This window comes from Hyperolius riggenbachi, chromosome 12 (assembly GCF_040937935.1).
Source record: "Hyperolius riggenbachi isolate aHypRig1 chromosome 12, aHypRig1.pri, whole genome shotgun sequence".
Taxonomy (NCBI): Eukaryota; Metazoa; Chordata; class Amphibia; order Anura; family Hyperoliidae; genus Hyperolius; species Hyperolius riggenbachi.
Window position 1 is genome coordinate 183,023,919 of NC_090657.1, and position 24,253 is coordinate 183,048,171.

General features: G+C 46.1%; 1 protein-coding gene across 1 annotated transcript in view; it reads left to right on the forward strand.

Moving 5' to 3' along the window:
• MYLK2 (myosin light chain kinase 2) overlaps window positions 1-24,253 on the forward strand; it is a 139,660-nt gene that overhangs the window by 109,465 nt on the left and 5,942 nt on the right. The window contains exons 9-12 of the mRNA XM_068262018.1: window positions 4,018-4,159; window positions 16,484-16,554; window positions 18,605-18,733; window positions 21,738-21,890. Of these exons, the coding sequence (XP_068118119.1) occupies window positions 4,018-4,159; window positions 16,484-16,554; window positions 18,605-18,733; window positions 21,738-21,890 (495 nt within the window). The remainder of the gene's footprint in view (window positions 1-4,017; window positions 4,160-16,483; window positions 16,555-18,604; window positions 18,734-21,737; window positions 21,891-24,253) is intronic.

A 24,253-nucleotide genomic window follows, 5' to 3' on the forward strand; every position in this document is an offset into this window, starting at 1 on the left:
CGTAGATAATCATCTATAGCGGTGGATGGCTGTCGCTTGCTCACTCCCGCATGCGTCCTTGCCACCTCCTGTTATAGAGGAGATTGATGAACGGGAACGCTGTTCCCATTCATTGATCAAAGTCCCCCTGCTGTCAATGATCGCCGGCATGAATGAGATGCCTGCCGTCAAAGTAACACGTTCACGCATGATTTCCTGTTCGCGTACTAATGGTACGCTCAGGAAAATAATGTGCAAGGACATCTTGTGGCCAAATAGTAAAATTACACCTGCATACATTTAAAAAAAAAAAAAATACACATATACCATTAACCTCTTTCCGCCCGCGTCACGCCGATGGGCGTGGCCGCGGCGGCAGCCCCAGGACCGCCTAACGCCAATTGGCGTAAAAGTCCTGGGGCTGTAATTTGCATGAGATCGCGCACACGCTGCGCGCACATCTCATGCTCGGAGGGCGGAGCTCCGCCCCCTCTTGCGTGATCGCCGTCTATTTACACTGTGCACAGTGCAGCGCTGCACTGGGGACAGCCGTGTGACACGGCTGTCCCCCTGGGGGACAAGAGAGCAATCGGCTCTAATAGGCAGAAGCCTATGACAGCCGATCGCCGCAATTGGCTGGCTGTGGGGAGGGAGGGAGGGGAGATAGTTAACCTTTTCGGGACCGGCCGCCTACCCCCCCTTAAGAACCAGGCATTTTGCGCGGGAGGGGGGTGGGCACGTTTGGGGGGGTCAGGCGGCCGGATCCCGTGTGTGGCTGGCTAGATTGGTGTCCCCCCATGGTGGCCTGTGCCTCCCCCTTCTGCCAGCAGCCTTCACTCACCTTCCAGGCTCCAGCGATGAGCCGCACGGGACCCTCTTCTCCGGCCGGCATCTCCGTTCTGTCTGACGATCAGTTCCGTCATCAAGCCGGGACCCGGCGCTGAGGTCAAACGGAGCGGAGATGCCGGCCAGAGCGGAGGGGGGTGCCGAACGTCGCTGGAACGGCAGGGAGGTGAGTGGATTCTCTTCTTTTCCCCCCTGCCGCCGCAGCTGTCAAACTGATCACTGCGATCGGACGGCGATCGTAGTGATCACGTGATCAGCAGCCATACGCGATGGCTGCTGATCACTCGGGGGAGATGTCGGCTGTCATATGACAGCTTAATCTCCCCCTCCGGGTGCGCACGATCGCGTCGGGAGCGGAAATTGCGGGCCGGCGTAGATTCTACGCCGCATCAGGCTAGAACAGCCACAAGTGCGGCGTAGAATCTATTTGGTGGGGAGAAAAGGGGGGGGGGGGATCACTTGTGTGCTGTATTGTGCGGCCCTGCAGCTTGGCCTTAAAGCTGCAGTGGCCAATTTTACTAACAATGGCCTGGTCACTTGGGGGGTTTAGCCCTGCAGTCCTCAAGAGGTTAAAATTAACCCCTTACCTCCCACACACTCCCATAGTTACCTAAATAAAGTATATGCATTAAAAAAAATACCTTAAGGACTGAACTTTTTTTTTATTATTATGTATGTCAAGGGGGCATATTACTGTTATTTTTGAAATTATGGGCTTGTAATTGGTGGTGGACGCAAAACTGAAAAAATACACCTTTATTTCCAAATAAAATATTGTCGCCATACATTGTACTAGGAACATACTTTAAATGTGGTAATAACCAGGACAAGTGGGCAAATAAAATGTGTGGGTTTTATCCATAGTAGCACGTTTTAGTTTAAAACTATAATGACCGAAAACTGAGAAATAATGATTTTTCCCATTTTTTTCCTTATTATTCCCATTAAAATGCATTTTCGAATAAAATAATCCTTAGCAAAAAGTACCACCCAAAGAAAGCCTAACTGGTGGCGAAAAAAAACAAGGTATAGATCGTTTCATTGTGATATGTAGTGGTAGAGTTATTGGCGAATGAATGGGAGGAGTGCTCAAAGGCGAAAATTGCTCTGGTCCATAAGAGGGAAACCCCTCAGTGGTGAACTGTTTATTGGCCACCATAACGGATACACTTACAATAACGACACTATGTTTACCTAGTTTGGAGAGACATGTTAGAACATCTGTGAGCAATATAATATATAAATATAACATTGCTATAGGTGTTTCCACTCTGTGAAGATCCTGCTGTCTTCCCCTCCCTTTGGGGGACACAGAGAACAATAAAAACCTAACCCTTCCTAATGCCATTCCGGACTGACTGAGGATTACACAGATCCCCGCGTTAGTATGCTACAAGCCAGAAATCCCTGTGATTTGTCTATTCCTACGAACTTGTGCCGCTGTCCGTCTACATCATTATCCCCCAGTTTCCGAAATTAGGGAGTATTTAAAGAAACCCCAACAGGTGCCTAAGTAGAAGTATTCGGCAATCAATCAGATTCTGACACTTTTCACTACTGTTTCTTCTATAAATAGCACAATAGTGTTTGCTGTAATAGATGACAGGATCCCGCTATACAGATGTCATTTTAGAAGCGGAGTAGGTTCTTTGACAAGGATAGGAAAGTGGGAGGAGTCTGATGTGTTTCTGTCTTTCTGGGAAGTGGGCGGAGATAGAAGTGGCCTATTTCGGTAGTGATGATATATCAATTTTAGGCTTTTATATGCAATATTTTAGCTATGTTATATTTATCCTGACTAGTGATGAGAAGATATGCCAATTTTTTTTTTGGGGGGGCAAAAATAATGTTAAAGGGGAACTGAAGAGAGAGGTATATGGAGGCTGTCATGTTTATTTCCTTTTAATCAATACCAGTTGCCTGGCAGCCCTGCTGGTCTATTTCTCTGAAGTAGTATCTGAATAAAACCAGAAACAAGCATGCAGCTAGTCTTGTCAGATCTGATTTTAAAGTTTAAAACACCTGATCTGTTGCATGCTTGTTCAGGGGTTCAAGAGACACAGGATCAGCAGGGCTGCCAGGCAACTGGTACTGCTTAAAGAGACTCTGTAACAAAATGTTCAGCCTTTTTTCTACTATCCTACAAGTTCCTATATCTATTCTAAAGTGCTCTGGCTTACTGCAGCCTTTTTTAGTTGCTCCATTGCTGTAATAAATCAAATGTACTCTCCTTTGTCAGGCTTGTCAGCCCAAAGAGGAAGTGGCTGTATTGTTTACAGACAGGAGGAGGTTACACCGATAGTCCTTCTCTGAGTCTCTTTGAGTCTTTCACACACTGAAAACTGTGAAAAGCAGAGCTCACACATTCCCTGCTCTCAGTAACTCAGTATCATCTGCTGATAAAAGCTGATAATTGTGAGAAGTGTAGCTCATAGACTATTGCAGAATGCAGACACAGACCTGCTATCAGTAATCACTACTAAAGATTGCAGCATTCTTTACAAGGTAAAACTTCTTCTAAACTATGAAATAAATTCTAAAGGCTGAATTTATTGTTCAATAGTATAATTGTTCATGGAAACTGTAATGCAGTTTACAGGTACATGCAATATTATGAGGAACTTCCTGTTTGGCAGCCATATTTTCTGTTTACAAATACAGTTTATAAAACTGCTTTTTTTATGCCAGAATCCTGGTGGGGAGCAGCGAAAATGTGACAGAGGGGGACAGGAGATGAAAACCTACAGGCTGGTATGTTTATTTATATGAGGTTTTTAGGTTACAGGTTCTCTTTAAAAGGAAATAAACATGGCAGCCTCCATATACCTCTCTCTTCAGTTCCCCTTTAAATTTGACTTATGAGTGAAAATGCCATTAAAAATCTTATTGTAATAAGTTTGTGATTTTTCGTAAATGTTTGTGCTAAAAATAAACAATTTCACGTTTTTTGCGAATTTTCATGGTAAAATAATTTTTTGCGTTTTTTCACGAACTTTCGCATCGGAAAAAAAATTTGTTTCCTTCTACTATATTGCGAAAATGCTACATATTTTTGCTAATTTTTCTCAAAACCAAAAATAGCATTTTCAAAGCAAAAATGAATTTAGCGAAAAAGCAACACTGATCGCGACTTTTTTCTATTTTTCATTCCCTCCATCCAACGCTTCTGGTTCGTCTGTGCTCATCGTGCAGCATGGGGGGAGGGGAGCTGTTCGAGAGGATTATCGATGACGCTTACCAGCTGATGGAGGTGGACGCCATGGTGTTTGTGCGACAGATCTGCGAAGGCATCTTCTACATGCATCAGATGTACGTGCTGCACCTGGATTTGAAGGTAACAATGTGCATCATGTGATTTTGGGGCTGTGGGTGTCAGGTGACTTTGTAGGAGGAGGACTTAAAGAGGAGCTGTTAGGTATAAGGTCTCAGAGAAAGTAAACACATATATCAGTAGCTAAAGATTGGCTGTACTTACATTACATATGCATTTCACTGTCCACGTTTGGATTTTAAAGAATTTTTATATAGTATTTGCAGAGAATGATGCTCCTGACCGCTCATGGCAGGTTCCATGTTTGTCTGTCTCCTATGAAGCCAAATGTGTCGTCATGTCCTCCCTGCTTCCTGATGATTCGACTCAGAAAAAAGACAACACTACTGTGCAGTGAATATTAATTAGCCATGTGGCTGGGAACAATAGCGGACTCATGCAGTATACTCTGCCCTGTGATTTTTCAGTGCTGTGAGCTGGTCTGCATTACACGCTGTTGTAACATGAGCCTGTAACTTCTCACTAGCAGCAGAGGGGAGGACCCAAGGTGGGAAGGAGCAGCCCCAGAATGCTTTGCAGTATGGTATGCGGCCTCTCGGCCTCTTAAGAGCTCAAAAGTAACGCACACATCAAAAGTAAGAGAGATTTTTAACTTCAGTATTGCCTTTTTGGCTTCCTTCTAAACTGTTTAACACAGGAGAATAGAGGTTTAAATTAGCTTTTGCAGCCTGACAGTTACTCTTTAAGCACATCAATTTTTCTGATTGATCATATCTGCCAGTAATCTGTTGCTCCACAGTATCAGATCGGTTGCTGGTTGATCCATTTTATTCATTGTAAGTCTCATCGGACATGTTGGAAAATTTCCATGCTGCGGGGACGGGGCAGCAGCGGTAGAGGATAGATAGTCACATAGCATTGCAGTGCATCGGGCAGCACAATGTTTACGGTTTGATTGATGCTTGATAGAAGTCTATCAAAACTGAGTTTGCCATTTATGGTAGGAATCAATCACAATCTAACCGAATTGGGGTCGATCAGCTAGGCATATCAGCCAACTTCAGGGCTGTGGAGTCGGTAAAAAACATCCAACTCCTCAGTTTATGAACCCACCAACTCCCGGTATCCAAAATTGCTCCAACTCCTTGACTCCGACTCCACAGCCCTTCTGCCCATAATATATGCGTGGCTGGCTTTAGGGACTGCTCACATCCGTGTACAAATAAAGCCCAGGCATTTTACTGCATCACAATGCTGTCTATGCTTCAGGTGTGCTGAATGTACATGATATTGTGATGCAGTTAAATACCCGCCCCTTTAGCATGCAGATTATTCCATTACTCCACTCAAACACACCTGACAAAGCCAAACATAGTATTCTACAAACCAGACGTAGCCAAACATACATTCTACGCACCAGATGCAGACAGACAGCATTCTACGCACCAGATGCAGACAAACAGCATTCTACGCACCAGATGCAGACAAACAGCATTCTACACACCTGACGCAGCCAAACATAGCATTCTACACACCAGCCAAACACGGGTCAGGAAAATATGGCGTGGGGAAAAAATGGCGCACAGTGATAAATCTTTTAAAACGGTATTTATAGTTTTAAGGATATGCAGTAACTTTATTTAAAACGCTATTTATCGTTGGTCTGACCCCCGCCCCTCATGTCCTGCGGTGTCCCCCGGTTCCTGTCTTCTGCCTCCCCCGCCCCCCCTCGCACGTCCAATTTTGTCTCCCAGTGACTTCATCTCTGCCCCGGACTGGAGTGTAATGCTACAACAGTCCTACCTAAGCAGATCTTACGAACAGCTGGTGGATGTATCTGCTCGCTACCGCTGATGACTTTCTGATGCACCAATCACGCTGGGGGCGCTGCTCCAGAACTGCCAATCACCGCTGCTCATTTCTCTGCTCCGTCTGCTAATTGGACCCAATGCTCCCGCCTCCGAGACCATCGCGTCCAATTAGCAGACGGAGCAGAGACATGAGCAGCGGTGATTGGCAGTTCTGGAGCAGCGCCCCCAGCGTGATTGGTGCATCAGAAAGTCATCAGCGGCAGCGAGCAGATACATCCACCAGCTGTTCGTAAGATCTGCTTAGGTAGGACTGTTGTAGCATTACACTCCAGTCCGGGGCAGAGATGAAGTCACTGGGAGACAAAATTGGACGTGCGAGGGGGGGCGGGGGAGGCAGAAGACAGGAACCGGGGGACACCGCAGGACATGAGGGGCGGGGGTCAGACCAACGATAAATAGCGTTTTAAATAAAGTTACTGCATATCCTTAAAACTATAAATACCGTTTTAAAAGATTTATCACTGCGCCATTTTTCCCCCACGCCATTTTTGACTGTACGCAGCCAAACATACTGCTCTACAAATAAGACACAGCCAAACATCCCAATCAAACACACCTGATGCAGCCAAACATACCACTCTACATACCAGACGCAGTCAAACATAGCGCTCTACATACCAGACATAGCCAAACATAGCATTCTACACACCAGATGCAGCCAAACATTCCACTCAAACACACCTGACGCCGCCAACAATTCCACTCAAACACACCTGACGCAGCCAAACACACCTGACGCAGCCAAACATACCGCTCTGCACACCTGACGCAGCCAAACATATCGCTCTGCACACCTGACGCAGCCAAACATATCGCTCTGCACACCTGACGCAGCCAAACATACCGCTCTGCACACCTGACGCAGCCAAACATATCGCTCTGCACACCTGACGCAGCCAAACATACCGCTCTGCACACCTGACGCAGCCAAACATACCGCTCTGCACACCTGACGCAGCCAAACATACCGCTCTGCACACCTGACGCAGCCAAACAAAGTGCTCTACACACCAGGTGCAACCAAACATTCCACTCAAACACACCAGACGCAGCCAAACATAGCACTCTACACACCAGACGCAGCCAAACGGCATTCTACACACCAGACGCAGCCAAACATAGTGCTCTACAGACCGGACGCAACCAAACATAGTTCTTTACACACTTGACGCAGCCAAACATTCCACTTTACCTAACACAGCCAAACATAGTGGTCTACAGACCAGAAGCAGCCAAACATTCCATTCAAACACACCTAACAATGCAGATCATTCAACTATACACACACCTGATGCAGCCAAACATTCCACACAAGAGGAGATATTGGCAGTGCTTCTGGATATAGGCTGCACCCAAATTGACCAGCTGCATAGATGCGCAAATCTCGAAACACTGGCAGGTTACACAACTTGCATTCAAAACAGATGCAGCAAAGGAAGGGTTAGCTGCAGCAAACAGTATGTGCACAGATTGTTTCCTACTAGACTCTTCAACGACTATGACGTGCCCTCGCGGAAGAGACCTAACCACTAACCTAACAGTTAAAACATAATTCTTACCTGGGGCTGCTAGCCATAAATGGTTAATAAATGTTTTTTCAAAGAACAATAAAAGATTGGAAGCACTCCTAAACAGGCTGCAAATTAAATGAAACCAACAAAGGTGTACAGAGGGGCCTTAAATACACACCTTGAATACAAATCAAAAGTAAATTATGCACTAAACCGTAATCTAAATAAATTCAACGCAAACTGATACACATGCATGCAGCTAGCCATAAGTAGACTTGCGTTTTTTGTACAACAGGAAACATTGGCAGCGCTTCCAGATATAGGCTGCACCCGAATTGACCAGCTGCACAGATGTGGAGAGCTCAAAACATGGGCAGATTACACAACTTGCATTCAAAACAGATGCAGCAAAGTAGGTTGTTAACTTCAACAAACAGTAGTGCACAGATTGTACAATACTAGACTCTTCCATGGCGATGGGGTGCCCTCTGTGAAGAGACCTAACCACTAACCTAACAGTAAAAATATCATTCTTACCTGGGGCTTCTAGCCAAAAATGCTATTCCACTTTGCCATTTCACTTAAACACACCTGACGCAGCCAAACATAGTGCTTTACACACCAGACGCAGCCAAACATTCTACTCACACACACCTGACTCTGCAGGAACATTATACTCGCGATTCCTAATGCAGGAATGTTTTGCTGCATCATCAGGTGTTTGGGGTGTAATGTTTTACTGCGTCAGGTGTGAAAGGTGCAGTCTCTTCATGTGTAAGATATATTTGGTTCTTACTTCTGCTGTGTCAGATGCGGGGATCAATGTTCTGCAGTCTTGCTGTGTGGCTACATAAATACCGCTTTGGCCTACCGTAGTTAGATGTGAGTGATGAAATCTAAAATTCTTATGAAAGGTTAAAAGTTCAGCTGAAGGGGGCAGGTCTGAGGGGTACTAGGAAAGGCCAAAAATATTCAAGAAACATGCTTTGACTCCAGGGTGGGGCTCATCCTAGCTTCAAGGCTAACTATTTTTTTCTTCCCTAGGCCAAATTTCTTCTTGCTCTCTATCCAAGTGCCCCCTCTTCTGTGTGCAGAATCCATACAGCACCCCCTATCTTTTATGTAGAGCTCCCATGAGCTGCATCTCCCCTCTTCCACATGTTACTACCCTTTTGCAGCCTCCAGTTACAGGCTTTGCTTCCATATTCAGCAATCCATTTCCATGTCCAGCCCCCTTTGGGAAGCAGCAGCAGCCCATGGCGTGGGCCTTTGTGATCTTTCTAGAAATCTGGCCCTGCCTAGCTGGCTTTAAAGTTGACACAGGCATAGTCAACACATTAGTGTTGCTGCTGTAGTAGATACATACTGTATATCTCTAATGTTTTAATTTTCTACTTCACACAAAATATTTACAGATCTTAAAGTGCACCTGAAGGGGAAAAAATGTGCCTCAAATGGGTACCTGCCCAACTAGAGGGAAACCTCTGAATAATCCAAAGGTTTCCCCCATCCCCCTCCACCTTAGCATTCAAGCGCTGGGACCCCTAAAGCTCGTCAACAAGGGCTTATCAACAGAACTTGGCCACACTGCGCAGGTGCAGACAGCTTGTGCCTGCATAGCCGTGGCTTTTTCCATCAAACCCAATTGGTGGCTCCTTGCTACTACGCAGCCACAAGCCATTCTCTTTCATGTATGTGACCGGCCACGAACTTCTGATGGTCCCAAGCTGGATCGGTGGTCAAGCAAATAATCCAGAAAGCAGGGCCAGTTTAAGCCACATGGAGGGTGGGGCAAATATAACCTGGGGCAGCCACACCACCATAGTCAGCCCCCACCACGATCACGGCAGTTGTGATCCGTGCATTGTATGACATTGCAGCACTGTGTAGGGGATGCGGAGGCCACACATGTCTGCACTACAGCCCCCACAATCCTTTGCATCGCCTAATGCTCATACCAGGTGACCAATCATAGACAATGAGCAGTAGCCAATGCAAGGGATTGTGGGGGCTGTAGTGCAGACTTGTATGGCCTACGCATCCCCTACGCAGCACTGCAGTGCCGTGCAGCCAGCCACTCATATTGCATGAGACCCAGAGCAATTGGGGGAAGAACACCTGGAGTTCCAGCGGCTCCAGCTGTTGGTGGCCCCCGGGGCAGTTCCCCCTTTTGCCTTAATGGCAGCGCTGGCTCCTCCACCAAGGTAAAGGTCTATTTTTTCCCTTCTGGACCTCACAACTTTGCTTTAACAAACTAATGATATAGAAGGGATTGATCCACAATTGCAATGAGCCCATAGGTCTGCGGCCAATCCCCTGCCTGCTTAAAGTGAACCTGAACAGAGTAAAGTTATTTAAAATAAACACATGATGAACCTGCAAATGAGTATTACTTCCTTACCTTGCCATTCGTTCCTCTTTATTTTCTTCTAACAACGATTCCTTCCATTTCTGACAAGATTCTGTCAGAACTGAAATATATAGCAGTTGGTGTCCGTTATATATTAGTTGCTGTCAGAACTGAAAGGACAACTGATGAGCAAGGTAATGTCCATGTTTCCCTATGGCGCAAGTGGGCGATGTTACAGTTTAACAGTGTGCTGACCAGGAAGCTGTTATGGGGTAATGGCCATTTTCAAAATGGAGGACGGAGAATTCCATCGATCACAGTGGAGTAGCAGGACGCAGGAGAGGAGAAAGAGATTTGAGTAGACTACACAGGAGGTAAGTATGACGTGTGTATATTTATTCAGAGTTTTCAGTTCAGGTTTGCTTTAAAGTAGTTTCAGGAAAGTAGGGAAATACCATCAGGCAAGTGGAAAATATTCAGTTCGCCTTTAATAAGTTCCCTGCAGCTCAGATGAGCTTTCCTCCAGCCCAGTCCTTCTTGTCAGACCTGTATTGATATATTGTTCTGGCCTGTTTATGCAGCTTTCTGGAGTGTAAGAGAGCTGGGTATATTAATAGGAGCCTATGAGAATATGAGTGGCCAAATCCCCCGGGGATTAGGTGGAGGGCTCGGACAACTTAGCTGACTGCAGGCCTGACCTGCGACCTTTCGGTCCCCCGCTGAGGAGCGGGGCTGGGACTGGGTCGGATGGGAGGTGAGATGTTTATCGCACAGGTTGTGCTTGGACAGCTCTTGTTATCAGAGCACAGTCAGGGCTACACAGTAGCTGGCGGGATCCAGTGACATTTAACACCAGTACAGTATCAGGTTTGGGAGCTTTCTGTGCGATGGGCGCGGGTGCGACGCCCTGGCACTCCTCCAGCTGTTGGGCCCAGCTGCATGCCAGCGACAGTGACTGGGGAGGTGGTGGAGCTGTCACAAAACACGCATGACGTCCCTGCCCTTTGCAAGCTGGCTCTGGCTGGCACTTCAGCGATGCCAGCGGTGGATTCCTTGGCATCCATCGGCCTTGTTCAGCATAGGAAAATATTATTATGTATTTATATAGCGCTGACATTTTTTCCACAACGCTTCACTGAGAATATGGGACATTCTGCACGGCTGTTTTCATCAGCATTGTGTTTACTTGTGTTCTGATGCAGCGTGGACATGTTCTCTGCAGTGATCTGTGGAGAATAATGCACTTTCCAGGCCTATTCACGAGCCAAAAGGAGCTTACAGTCTAATGTCCAAAGCAAAATTCTTATATCCCCCCCCCCCCCCCCCCCCCACACACACACACACACAATCTCCTCCTTATCTCCCACCTCCATATCCCTCTTACCCTTTCACTGCCCTGCCCCCATCCTCCTTGCCTTTTGCCCCCCCCAACACACACACATATTACCCCCCCCCCCCACACACACTCACACTCCTCCTCCTCTCCCTTCCTCACCCCTATCTCCCTGCCACCCCCCCCCCCCCCCCCCACTCCTACTCTCCTACCCCCATCTTCCGTTTTCCCTCTCACTGCACCCTACTCTTCCCCATTCTAAATCCAAAAAAGTTGTATTGGCAGGACCAAATACATTTGGCATTGTCAAAGCAATGCATTAGCATGGGAGGGGGTGGTTGTGGGGTTAAGGGAAGGGTGTAGGGGTTAGGGTACACAGTCCATAAGGATGTGGAGGATAAAAGGGACAGTATAGGGGACTGAGATATAAAGTCCATAGGGGTGAGGAGGGTATAGGGGGCAGTCAGTATAAGGGATATATAGTCCATGGGGTATCATGTTCCTCTCAGTTGGTGGCAGGCAGAGACATATCGGGCCGCTATTTGCACTGTTGTTTCCTCTTCCCCAGTAGGATGTATAGTTTCCTCTCCTCAACTGTGGAGGAGAAATCCTGGATGTGGGCGGAGAGTCTCTGGAAGTGGGCAGTCCTCACAGGTGCGTATTTGCTGCAGTGTAGCAGGAAGTGGGCCTCATCCTCCAGGGCCCCCTGGTCACACTGCCTGCATAGTCTCACCTCCCGGGACGTCTGTGCCGCCCTCCTGTCTCTATCTCCAGGCTGTGGGCGCTCAGACGTTACAGGCTCAGGCAGGGCCGGCCTTTGACCTGAGCGACCTGTGCGATCGCTCAGGGCGCCGGCTTCCAGGGGGCGCTCCTGCCGCCTGGCCGCATGTCCTTTAATTTGGAAGCTGGCATGATGCGGCCACCATGATGGAGGGGGGAGCCGCGGGGAGAGCAGCCCGTCCTCTCCCTCCCTCCTCTCCGGGCGCTCTCCATGCTCCCCCCTGCAGAGTGCAGACTGCAGCAGTGAGAACAACTCACCTCCCTGGTTCCGATCGCCGGCGCCTCTCACGGTGTATCACTTGCCGCTGGTCTCCTCTTGTACATTGTCACTGATCGATGCACACTAAACTTCCTGCTTAGCAGGAAGTTTACTGTGTATCAGTGACAATGTACAAGAGGAGACCAGCGGCAAGTGATACACCGTGAGAGGCGCCGGCGATCGGAACCAGGGAGGTGAGTTGTTCTCTCTGGCTCTGCTGCAGTCTACATCGGAGGGGGGAGCACGGAGGGTGGCCCGGAGAGGAAGGGAGGGAGAGGTCGGGCTGCCCTCCCCGCGGCTCCCCCTCCAGTATGAGGGGAGGGGGGGCACCTACCTACCTAGCCTATACTGGGGGGGCACCTACCTATCTAGCCTATACTGGGGGGGGCAGCTACCTATCTAATCTATACTGGGGGGCAGCTACCTATCTAATATATACTGGGGGCACCTACCTATCTAATATATACTGGGGGCACCTACCTATCTAATCTATACTGGGGGCACCTACCTATCTAGCCTATACTGGGGGGGCAGCTACCTATCTAATCTATACTGGGGGGCAGCTACCTATCTAATATATACTGGGGGCACCTACCTATCTAATCTATACTGGGGGCACCTATCTATCTAACCTATACTGGGGGGGCAGCTACCTATCTAACCTATACTGGGGGGGGGGGGGGGGGCAGCTACCTATCTAACCTATACTGGGGGGCAGCTACCTATCTAATCTATACTGGGGGGCAGCTACCTATCTAATCTATACTGGGGGCACCTACCTATCTAACCTATACTGGGGGGGCAGCTACCTATCTAATCTATACTGGGGGCACCTACCTATCTAATCTATACTAGGGGCAGCTACCTATCTAAACTATACTGGGGGCAGCTACCTATCTAACCTATACTGGGGGCAGCTACCTATCTAATCTATACTGGGGGCAGCTACCTATCTAACCTTTACTGTAGGCAGATCCCCCCTTTAGTGTGTATAGGCTTAGGCTACTAGTCTTACAGTCGCAGATCCCCTTTTAGTGTATTTAGGCAGCAGATCCCCCCCCCCCATTAGTGTATGTGTGTGGTGCGCTCACACGCGAAGAGGATGAATTTGGGGGGGGGGCACCAAAATCTGGTTCTGCTCAGGGCGCTGTGAAACCTAAGGCCGGCCCTGGGCTCAGGGTTTGTCTGTCTTTGTGGTGGTGTAGCCTCTCGGGTTATGAGGCCATTGTGTACTCCTTCTGTAGTGATTGGTAGACGGTGTGTTTCTGGGAGTTCTTTATGTCACTCCTCCGTTGCTTTATAGGCCCCTATATTTGGCCTTTTGTCAGGCTGTGTTGGTGGTCCTGTCAGGGCTGGCTGCTGTTGCTTTGCTTCAGAGTGCCTGGTATGGCTTTGGCCCCATGGCTCAGTGAGGCTTTATGGTGGTAATTACAGAATACCCAAGCAGCTCGGGGTGACCCAAAACCACTAGGAAAGCCCTACTACTAAAAAAGCAATGCTTAGTGCGGTTTGTGTTCTTAAAATAGAAGGCATTTGCGATAATTCAGATTTAAAGAGAATCTGTACTGTCCGATTTGTACAATAAAAAAACTACTAATCGAGTCACTGTGATCTCCTGGATCCCTCTTTGCTGTTTACCTCCCAACATTTTGAGATCAGAAAGAGGGACACTTAAGCCACACCCCTGCCATGCCCCTGATCACGCCCCCATCACACCCCTAGTCACGCATACCATAAAGATTTCCTAAGAAAAATATGTTGTATTATAATTCAAACCACACTGGTACTTATCCTGGTTCGTTTTTCTTCATAGTAACATTTTAAAATGAGTAATATATCAATATAAAGGATGGGAATAAAATTTAGAGTCAATTAAACACATTTTTTAGTAGAGAAATCCAGTGGGTTAATCCAGCCCCGGCTCATTAGGATGTATAACAGAAATCATTTCCTCTTTTCCATTAGTACTTTCACCTCGACAACAGTAAACTTTCCTCATTGTGCTATATCATTAAAAAGTATGGACTTTATTCTAAAATACCACTCACATTTGATAGTGGTTACAACGGGCTTTTGGAAGTTTAAAGTGGGTTCCACCCCGCACAGTCTCCCAAGCTAAATGTGGTGTACATGTAGTAAAACAAAGAGATGTGTGCTCTATCCAGGGTCACCTGACTATATACTGGCTGCCTAAACTTCTATTGACTAATTAAAATGGCATTACAAATGCCTAAGCAATATGCAGGCCAGAATATGCAGGGTCTAAACCAACTCACCGCGTTCCCTGCAGGAGTTGGCCCACGCAAAATCCATTGCATCTCAACAGGAGCGCCGCCGCCGCATGTAGGCCTCCTTATGCTCCCAGGAAAAGGTGAGCAGCGGCGACACCCCACGAACATCCACTGCCCAGAGGCACCGCAGCCGCCCCCATGGGGGGGGAGCAGAGAGACCTAGACAGCTCATCCCCAGACCTGGCCAGAGCCTGGGGTACCATCCACGCTGCCCCCCAAAGAAAAGACTACTTACCATCCCGTACTTACCATTCGCATATATTTTATCTGGGATGCAAGACAATGCATGTCCTAGGAGCTACCACACCAAAATGTGAAGGGGAGGTGCAGTTGGGCCCCCCAGGTGCTGCCACCACTGGGTGCTCCATCCATAAATGTCATGTATCAGCTTTACCACCCCACTCCATTCTCAGCTGTGATCCTTCACTACCTCCTAGTGTGCTGCTGTCTTCTGGTTCAGTCTGTTCCCTACCGGTTTCGTCTATTGACTCATTAATCCCCCTGAATTAGTCAATAGACGAAACCGCAACGGAGGAGACTCCTCGAAATATTAGTGAATGATTTCTTCACAGATTGTATGACTTCAGGGGGGATTGTATTCTATGCTATTCATGCTATGTTGTGTGTGACATACTTTTAAAAGCTTTGCACTTTTTTGGTGGTTTTTAAAGTATATTGCTAGTGCTGTTTGACATTGTGATAGATCCGGTAATTGTTGTACCTTTGTTCATCTGTCATCACATTGACAACAGAAGTCCATAATTTACTCAGAGCAGGGACAACGTCCTCCAGCACTCAAGGCTGAGACACCAAAGTGCGCCCCACCCCCCATCCCTCCCACCCCAGCCGTCACACACTGATTGCTATTAGACTAAGAGGGCCACAGGGCCCACAACCTCCCCAACACCTTAATATCTAGTTATCTGGCTTGCAGTCACTGCTATGTATCCCCTTTTCTTATTTCTTTCTGCTTCATACACAATTAAGAATGACAACTGAATGAATTGTGCGCCCCATCCTACACTGCGCCCTGAGGCTGGAGCCTCTCCAGCCTATGCCTCGGCGCGGCCCTGGGGTCTATACTCATTCCTTGTTACCTGTTTGACAGCATAGCTACGTGCTGACAGCACTTATCTGTATTCAGCACACTGACAGCAAGGGATCATGGGAAGTTAGTCCTGTTTCCAATTGATAGTTGATACAGAAGGCAGCACTCACCCCTGGCAGCCCTGCTGATCTATTTGGCTGCAGTAATGTCTCAATCACATCAGAAATAAGCGTGCAGCTAATCCAGGCAGATTTCAGTCAGAGCACCTGATCTGCATGCTTGTTCAGGTTCTATAGGTGAAAATATTCGAGGTAGAGAATCAGCAGGACTGCCAGGCAAGTGGTGTTGATAAAAAGGCAATAAAATATGGCAGCCTCCATAGCCCTTTCACCTCGGGTTTCCTTTAAACACATCTGCAAGTTGATTTTTGTTTATTACAGGAATGTGCTGGAGGATTGGAGAAGTCTAGGCCTGCACTTTACTTTGTTTTGGTTTGGCAATGGTACCCTTTCAAGTACACCTGAGAGACATATGGTGGCTGCCATATTGATTTCCTTTTAAACGATACCAGTTTCCTGGCTGTCCTGCTGATCTCTTGGCTGTAGTGGTGCCTGAATCATACACCTGAAACAAGCATGCAGCTAATCTAGTCAGACTTCAGACAGAAACATCTGATTGGCATGCTTGGTCAGGACTTATTGTGTATCAGGCAGAGGATCAGCAGGACAGCCAGGCAATCTGCATTGTTTAAAAGGATATAAATATGTCAGCCTCCGTATACCTCTTAGGTCAGGTGTGCTTCGTACAGAAGTGTGGGAAAATGTCTACACTGGGTAATATTGTGTATATAACAATTGATAAATGTTAAATATAACTCTGGGTATTTGAGAAATGATTTCTCTCACTTGTTCTCTTCTGTTGCCCTTTTTGTTCCCTTCCAACAGCCTGAGAACATAGTATGTGTGTCTCCCATCAGCCACATGGTGAAGATTATAGACTTTGGCCTTGCCCGAAGGTGTGATCACCCTAATGGCTGTCTGCGGTATCTGGGGATTCTCGCATGTTGTTTGTGCTGTGCATGGCTTGCTGTGTCTCCGAGTCATACTGGGGTCTCATGGCTACTCAGGAGCCATGATCGAGTTATCTACAGATGTGTCGCTGACCTGTAGGCTAGTGAAGTGTTCTGTTGCTATGGAGGTGGGAATGCTGTGTGGGAGGAGTGGGAGGCACATTGGAATCTCTGCCTAAGGTGTGGGAGAATCTTGTTCCTGCTCTGTGTGTACAGCAGTCCCCAACCTTCACCTTCAGTGAGAGATCATCTGGACTGAATACTGCCAAACACTACTGTTCTCCCTCCTTACCCCTCCCACTCCATTGTTCGCCACTCAACATCTCTCCGCCCCTCTCACCTCCTAGTAACCGAACCCATCCATCACAGGCCTGCAGGCTTGCAACGTGTCTGCACAGCATCAAGCCAGGAAACTGTTGCCGGAAGGACCAATTCCTGCGGGCGAATGATTGCCTGCGTGAAACAAGCTGTAGGATCTTTTAGGGCCTGGTCCACTATGCAATGGAGAGCACTACCCGTTGTGCGCTCATTGCTGTGGTAAAGTGCGTTAGACCTGTTGCATTACCGAGGTAATGGGCGGTGCTCCCCCAGGCTTGGTAAAATTACCGTGCGCTCTCTGCCGCTGCGTAGTGCATCAGGCCCTCAGTGTCTTTAGAGGCAATAAAATGTAAATACAAATGTGAAACCATTATACTTAGGCCTTGTCTCCACTTGTGAGCGGCATGCGTCTTACGAGACACGATGCCGGCACAGCTGTGACGTGTCTCGCAGCCGAATCCATCTAGCCGCGCTATGCACTGCTATGGGATTGGGATGGTGACGCGAGCATAATGCTGCAGGGCCTCAGATTTTTCCCCCGGGCCTCAGATTTTTCACTGCCACGAAATTAGATGCTCAGCATAGACTTCTAATGGCTGCCAAATTCCATCCTAATTCATGGCCGGGGAATCGGCCCATTTTCACATGAATGGAAACCTAGCCTAACTGTGATATAGAAATGTTGTGCAATCAGTGATTTGGATTCTCATAAACGTCAGCCTATGACAGACTTCTTATGGAGGAGGCCTGCACAGAAACGGAAGGAAAAGTGACAACTCCCTTTGAAAATGCAGCTTGTCAGGCTTTTGTGTTGCTTCTAATCTGATCTGAAAACTTCTTCTGAGTCAAGCTTTTACATGCTGCATGCTTTTTCCAGGTGTGTGACTCCCTCTGCTGTATGGTATGAAAAATCAGTATGAAAGCCAGGGGGTTGTCATTCTTTAAAGTCCACCTTCAAGCACAAATATAGTCAGAGCTTGTTTGCATCTGCCTATAAGCTCCCTGATTAACAGATATAAAATAAATCCCTTTTAACGGAACAGGTCAGGAGCCCAGTCTCCAGCCACTTCCTGCACCATAGACAGCCGGTGCTATAGGCTCAAATCATCTTGGAGGTATTCAGTCTGTGCCACGCCCCCTTGCAGTCTAACCAGGAGGATGATACAATCCAGGGAGCAGGAGCTCCACCCACAGAGCCTGACACTGAATTCCCATGCTCTGATCCTTTTGTTCACGTGACCAAAATTTTAAGATAGGACTTTAGCTACAGGCACCTCATTTCACATGAAAAGCATTTCAGAGCTCGGGCGATAATCTAGCATGATGGACTTAAGAGGGCAATGAAATAAAGATGGCAGCCCCTATATTCTTTTCAGCCCAGTTTTATGCTGGTAGTCATGGTTGTGATATATGAACATTGAGCTAAAGTAAAACCCCTAACAGTCACACTTGGAATTCTTTTTTTTAAATTTTCAAATATAGGCTAAAAATTGAGACATTATTTCAAACGTAAAATATGTCCTTCATTTTTTTTTAATTAATCCAGTCGGATGCCCCCACCGTGTTCCCATTATTCCCAGCTCAGGGAAGCATCAGACTACCTGCCTTCTTCCTCCTCACCCTGGCTTTATGTTATATGTCTTGTTTCTTCCTCCTGACACTGATGTGCTTTTTGCAGGTATAAACCACAGAACAAGCTGAAAGTCTCTTTCGGAACTCCAGAATTTCTTTCCCCTGAAGTGATCAACTTCGACCACGTCTCTTTCCCGACAGACATGTGGAGCGTTGGTGTCATCACATACATGATGTAATGCTTACCTGTGTTTACACTGTATGACTTCCTGCATAGGGGTGTGGCTAACCTTCTAAATCAACACCCACAACCAAAGTTTTGTTATGTAAATGAATTACAGTATTTGTGACCAGAAAAAACAGAGATTAAAGGGGCACTATGGTGAAAACTTTTAAAATTTAAAATATGTGCAAACATAGACTAATAAGAAGTACATTTTTTTCCAGAGTAAAATGAGCCATAAATTACTTTTCTCCTATGTTGCTGTCACTTAGGCCCAGTGCACACCAAAACCGCTAACAGATCCACAAAACGCTAGCGGTTTTTGGAGCTGATTTCAGAGCGATTCTAGGCATGTTTAAAAAGGTTTTCTAAACATCCCTAGCGGTTTTGGGTGCGTTTTTGTGTAGCAGATTACACATATTGTTACAGTAAAAGCTGTTACTGAACAGCTCCTGTAACAAAAACGCCTGGCAAACCGCTCTGATGTAGCGTTTTTCAGAGCGGTTTTTCGTATACTTTGCAGTTTGCAGAAGCGTTTCTGCCTCAATGTAAACATGCAGCAGGAGGCACATTTGCAGTTTGCTACAAACCTCAAACCGCCGGTGTGCACAAGCCCATTGAAATACATTGGCCAAGCGTTTTTACAGGCGGATGCGGCCGGCAGATCGCATACAAAACCGCTCGGTGTGCACTGGGCCTTACAGTAGGTAGTAGAAATTGGAGAGGAATGACAGAGTAAAAAGAGCCATACATTTTTTTTCTCCTATGTTGCTGTCACTTACAGTATATAGTAGCAATATGACAGAAGCGACAGGTTTTGGACTAGTCCATCTCTTCATAGGGGATTCTCAGGGATTTATTTATTTTCAAAAGCACTTAGTGAATGGCAGTTGCTCTATCCAACTGCCAAAAAAACTGTGTAGCAAGCAGGGAAGCTGGCCAGCATCATTGTTTAAAATTCTTTTTAGGGAATGTCTTTATAAAGAATAAAAGCCTTGCTGAGAATCCCCTATGAAGAGATGGACTAGTCCAAAACCTGTCGCTTCTGTCATATTGCTACTATCTACTATAAGTGACAGCAACATAGGAGAAAAATAATTTATGGCTCATTTTACTCTGGAAAAAACATACTTCTTATTTGTCTGTTTGCACATATTTTACAATTTTTCGCCATAGTGCCCCTTTAAGTAAATTAAAAGATTTATACATACCTGGGGCGTCCTCCAGCCCCCTCTGTACAGATTGCTCCCACGTCGCCATCCTCAGCCTTCTCCAGCTCCGGATCCAGTAACTTCAGCCAGTCACGGCCAGTCTGCGCAAGTGCAGTGCGCTCTCTCTGGCGGAGAATAGTACTGCGCCTGAATCGCAGCTAATCCAGTCACACTTCGGTCAGAAACATCTGATTCAGGGTCTATGGCTAAAAGTATAAAGCCCAATCTACTCGATACGATTCTTTGTACGATTCGATTACGATTCTATTTACGTTCCGATTAAATCAAACATGTCCGATAGGGAATCGAGTCGATTCAATTCGATTTTCCATTGCAAAACAATGGCAAATCGAATTGAATCAAATCGAATTCCGATCGGACATGTCGGATTTAATCGGATCGTAAATAGAATCGTAATCGAATTGTACAAAGAATCGTATCGTGTAGATGGGGCTTTAGAGGCAGAGGATCAGCAAGACAATGGCCTCAATTCACTAAGATCATGCTGGAGATAATAAGGCAAGAGAAAAGTTGCCACCACACAGTGAGAGCCTTATGTTATCTCTTCATTCCTTAAAGAGTAACTGTCAGGCTGCAAAAGCTAATTTAAACCTCTATTCTCCTGTGTTAAACAGTTTAGAAGGAAGCCAAAAAGGCAATACTGAAGTTAAAAATCTCTCTTACTTTTAATGTGTGCTTATCAGCAAAGCTGTTAGACCCAAGCTCTCAAAAGGACGAAAGGCCGCATACCATACTGCAAAGCATTCTGGGGCTGCTTGGGTCCTCCCCTTGGCTGCTAGTGAGAAAGTACAGGCTCATGTTACAACAGCTTAGCAGTGAAAAATCTCCGGGCAGAGTACACTGCAGGAGTCCGCTATTGTTCCTAGCCACATGGCTAATCAATATTCACTGCACAGTAGTGTTATTCATTACGGATCTTTTGTGTGAGTTAATCATCCGGAAGCAGGCAGGACATGACGACACATTTGGCTTCATAGGAGACAGACAAACATGGAATCTGCCATGAGCTGTCAGGAGCATCATTCTCTGCAAATACTATATAAAAATTCTGTGAAATCCAAACGTGGACAGTGAAATGCATATGTAATGTAAGTACAGCCAATCTTTAGCTACTGATATATGTGTTTTTTTTTTCTCTGAGACTCTATACCTAACAGCTCCTCTTTAAGTTACCTCCTCTGTAGTTAATCTACCTCCTCTCTAGGTATTTTCACACGCAGTTAATTAACAGCCTGTCTTTAACTTTAGCATTCTGGAGTTATTTTAAGGATTGAAGAGTTAACTTAAAGACAGAAGAGTTAACTTTAGGTTTGCCTGAGGTAAAATGTTTCCTGAATACGACATGCCTAATCACCATGGTGATAACTCTAGAAACGTTATTAAAGACAGGATATAAGTCTAGTGACTTGAGGCCATAGTGCATTGTTTAAAACAAAACAAATATGGCAGCCTCTATATCCCTCTCACTTCAGGTGTGCTTTAAGGGGTTAAAAAGCTTGGAAGGAGGCGGCGACACAATTTTTTAAATTTGTATTTGACAAACAATAACGCAAACAATTGTGAGCTAAACTAAATGTGCACATGACAAAACGGCTTAATTTTGGGGTTTTAGGTTTAAACCAGCTTTATGCATGGCTCAATGATTTGGCCCAATTGTTGCATTATTATTATGTATAGTTAGATTACATTATATTGCATAAATCCGTATGACTGAAAACCTTGTATAATTGTTGTTGGTCCACATATCCTCTCTCCCAGGCCAGTGACCTTTTCTGTCTCCTCAGGGTCAGCGGCTTATCTCCTTTCCTGGGAGATAACGAGACTGAGACCATGAATAATATCTTGGTAGGTGACCCCGGTTTTGAGGAAGAACCTTTCGAGCAAGTCTCTGAAGAAGCTAAAGACTTCATATCCAATCTGCTCATCAGAGAGAAAGGGTCAGAAACCTTTGTGGCTTATTCTCACTGTGGCCTCTCCCAAAACCTCCCCAGCATGGTTGTGTATTTAAAGTGATCCTGAAGTGAACATAAACTGATGATATAAAACAACTATATGTACAAACCTTATCCAAAATCCCATGTTCTTACTTTGAAATCTTGGTTTGATGTTTGACCTGTCTCAGGTACATGATAGCAGTTTGTTTTATATTTATTCAGCTTCCACACAGACGAATCTTGACCTGCTAAAGTTTTATCTTTTCCTTGTACCCATTTAAGATGGCTATACACTGGTTAATTTTTTTCATCAATATCTGGCTGATTCAATCATTTGATTGAATCTGTTATGAATCGATGTATCAAATTATTTATGATCGATTTTTTTTCCAGAAATTGGTCAGTTCAGACGGTTGCTCCAGATAGAAGTTTTTGCTCTATCGGCCGCGGCTTTGGGAGCACAGCGCTAGTGACGTTTGTTTCACAATGAGCAGTGTACTCGGCAGGGATTTTATGACAGCTAATTAGTTACCACCGGGAGTTACATTTTAATTAAACTGTGGCCCCGGGTTCATAAACCTTAGAGGCCCCCATTCACACTATGGGCTTGATTCATTAAAGCGGTATAAAACCCTGACATAATATTCAACAAAAACATGTTTTCCTACTTTTTATATGCCATACGGTTATCATATTTGCATTTATGCATAAGTATTATTATTTATTTAGAAATTACAAGTTCCCAAAAGTAGTTTTTTTGCTTTGAGAGCTGATTGCATTTTATTCATAACTGGTTTTATTCATCTTGTATTGAAGGCAGAAATGCTTTCAGTGTCTCTCTGTGTCCAGGAGCTTCTGCACAGTCAGAGAATGTGTCACATTCCTCACTTGATACAATTAAGTAAACACAAGATAACATTATCTCCACTTCGCATGCAGTGAACTTCAAGCCCTGTGTTTAACTAATTGTAAGCTGTTGTAGTTAAAAAAAAATGGTGGTAGTATATAATGCTGTAAATAATTTTTTTAGAGCAAAGAAGAAATGCTGGGTTTCATTCCACTTTAAGCTGCACTGTTAGGCCTCTTGCACACTGCAAGTGATTCCGATTCAGATTCCGCTTTTTAATCAGTTTTTACATCCGATTCAGATTCCGATTTGCAGTGTGCAGGGAGCAAACTGCAAATCGGAATCTGAATCGGATGTAAAAAACTGATTAAAAAGCGGAATCTGAATCGGAATCACTTGCAGTGTGCAAGAGGCCTTGAAGAGAGTCTGAAGCGAGAATAAATCTCGCTTCAGACCTCATAGATAGCAGGGGCATGTGTGCCCCTGCTAAACCGCCGCTGTCCCGCGGCTGCACGAGGGTCCCTGTCCCCCCAAATCCCCTCCGTGCAGCCGGGGAGCGCTTCCGCATTGGGGCAGGGCTAACCGCCGCAGCCTTGCCCCACGCGCGTCTGTCAGACGCGTACCTCCGCCTCTCCCCCGCCCCTCTCAGTCTTCCTTCACTGAGAGGGGCGGGGGAGAGGCGGCGATGAGCGTCTGATAGACGCGACTAGAGGCAGGGCTGCAGCCGTTAGCCCTGCCTCTAGGAAGAGAAAATATACGAGCAACTTTGCGACCAAGTCTTGCGGGGGTGGGTTTGGGGGTGAAGAGACCCCCGTTTAGCCGCGGGATAGCGGCGTTTTAGCAGGGGCACACATGCCCCTGCTAACTATGAGCTCTGAAGCGAGATTTATTCACGCTTAAGAGTCTCTTTAAACAGAGCACCTTAATGTGAAAAAGCGGCCGCTAATGCATGCCTTACATAGTAGTGCTAGCTGCGAGGTAAGGAGCGTGCCTTCCTTAGGAACATGCCTTACTTATATAGGAGCATGCCTTTCTTATATAGGAGCATGCCTTCCTTTTAGCGAGTGCTGCTATGTAAGGCGTACTTAGTGGCCGCTCCTTCACATTAAGGTGCGTTGCTTAACAGTGCAGCTTAATGAATCGAGCCCAATGTGTGCTGCGTTTTGCACGCGTACAAACACATTGCCTGTACAACTGTAAGGGCATGTTCACATCTATGCATTGTTTACAGTAATGAATTGCATCACTTTAACATGCATGTTTCTGACTATTGCATGTGCATGGAACATGCAGAACACAGTACAGAGGCGCCAACAGGGTAAAAACAATATTTCTTTAAAGTGGATAAAATCAAGTAGGTAGTGGTGGACTTACCCCTCCAAAACAGACACAAAAAATTGCTGTTTTAAGCAAAAATCGGTTTATTTACATACTCCAAACACGGTGCAACGTGTTTCGCGGGTATATCCCACTTCCTCAGGCAATAAATAGGAGCATATCACCAATGCGGTCCGGTACG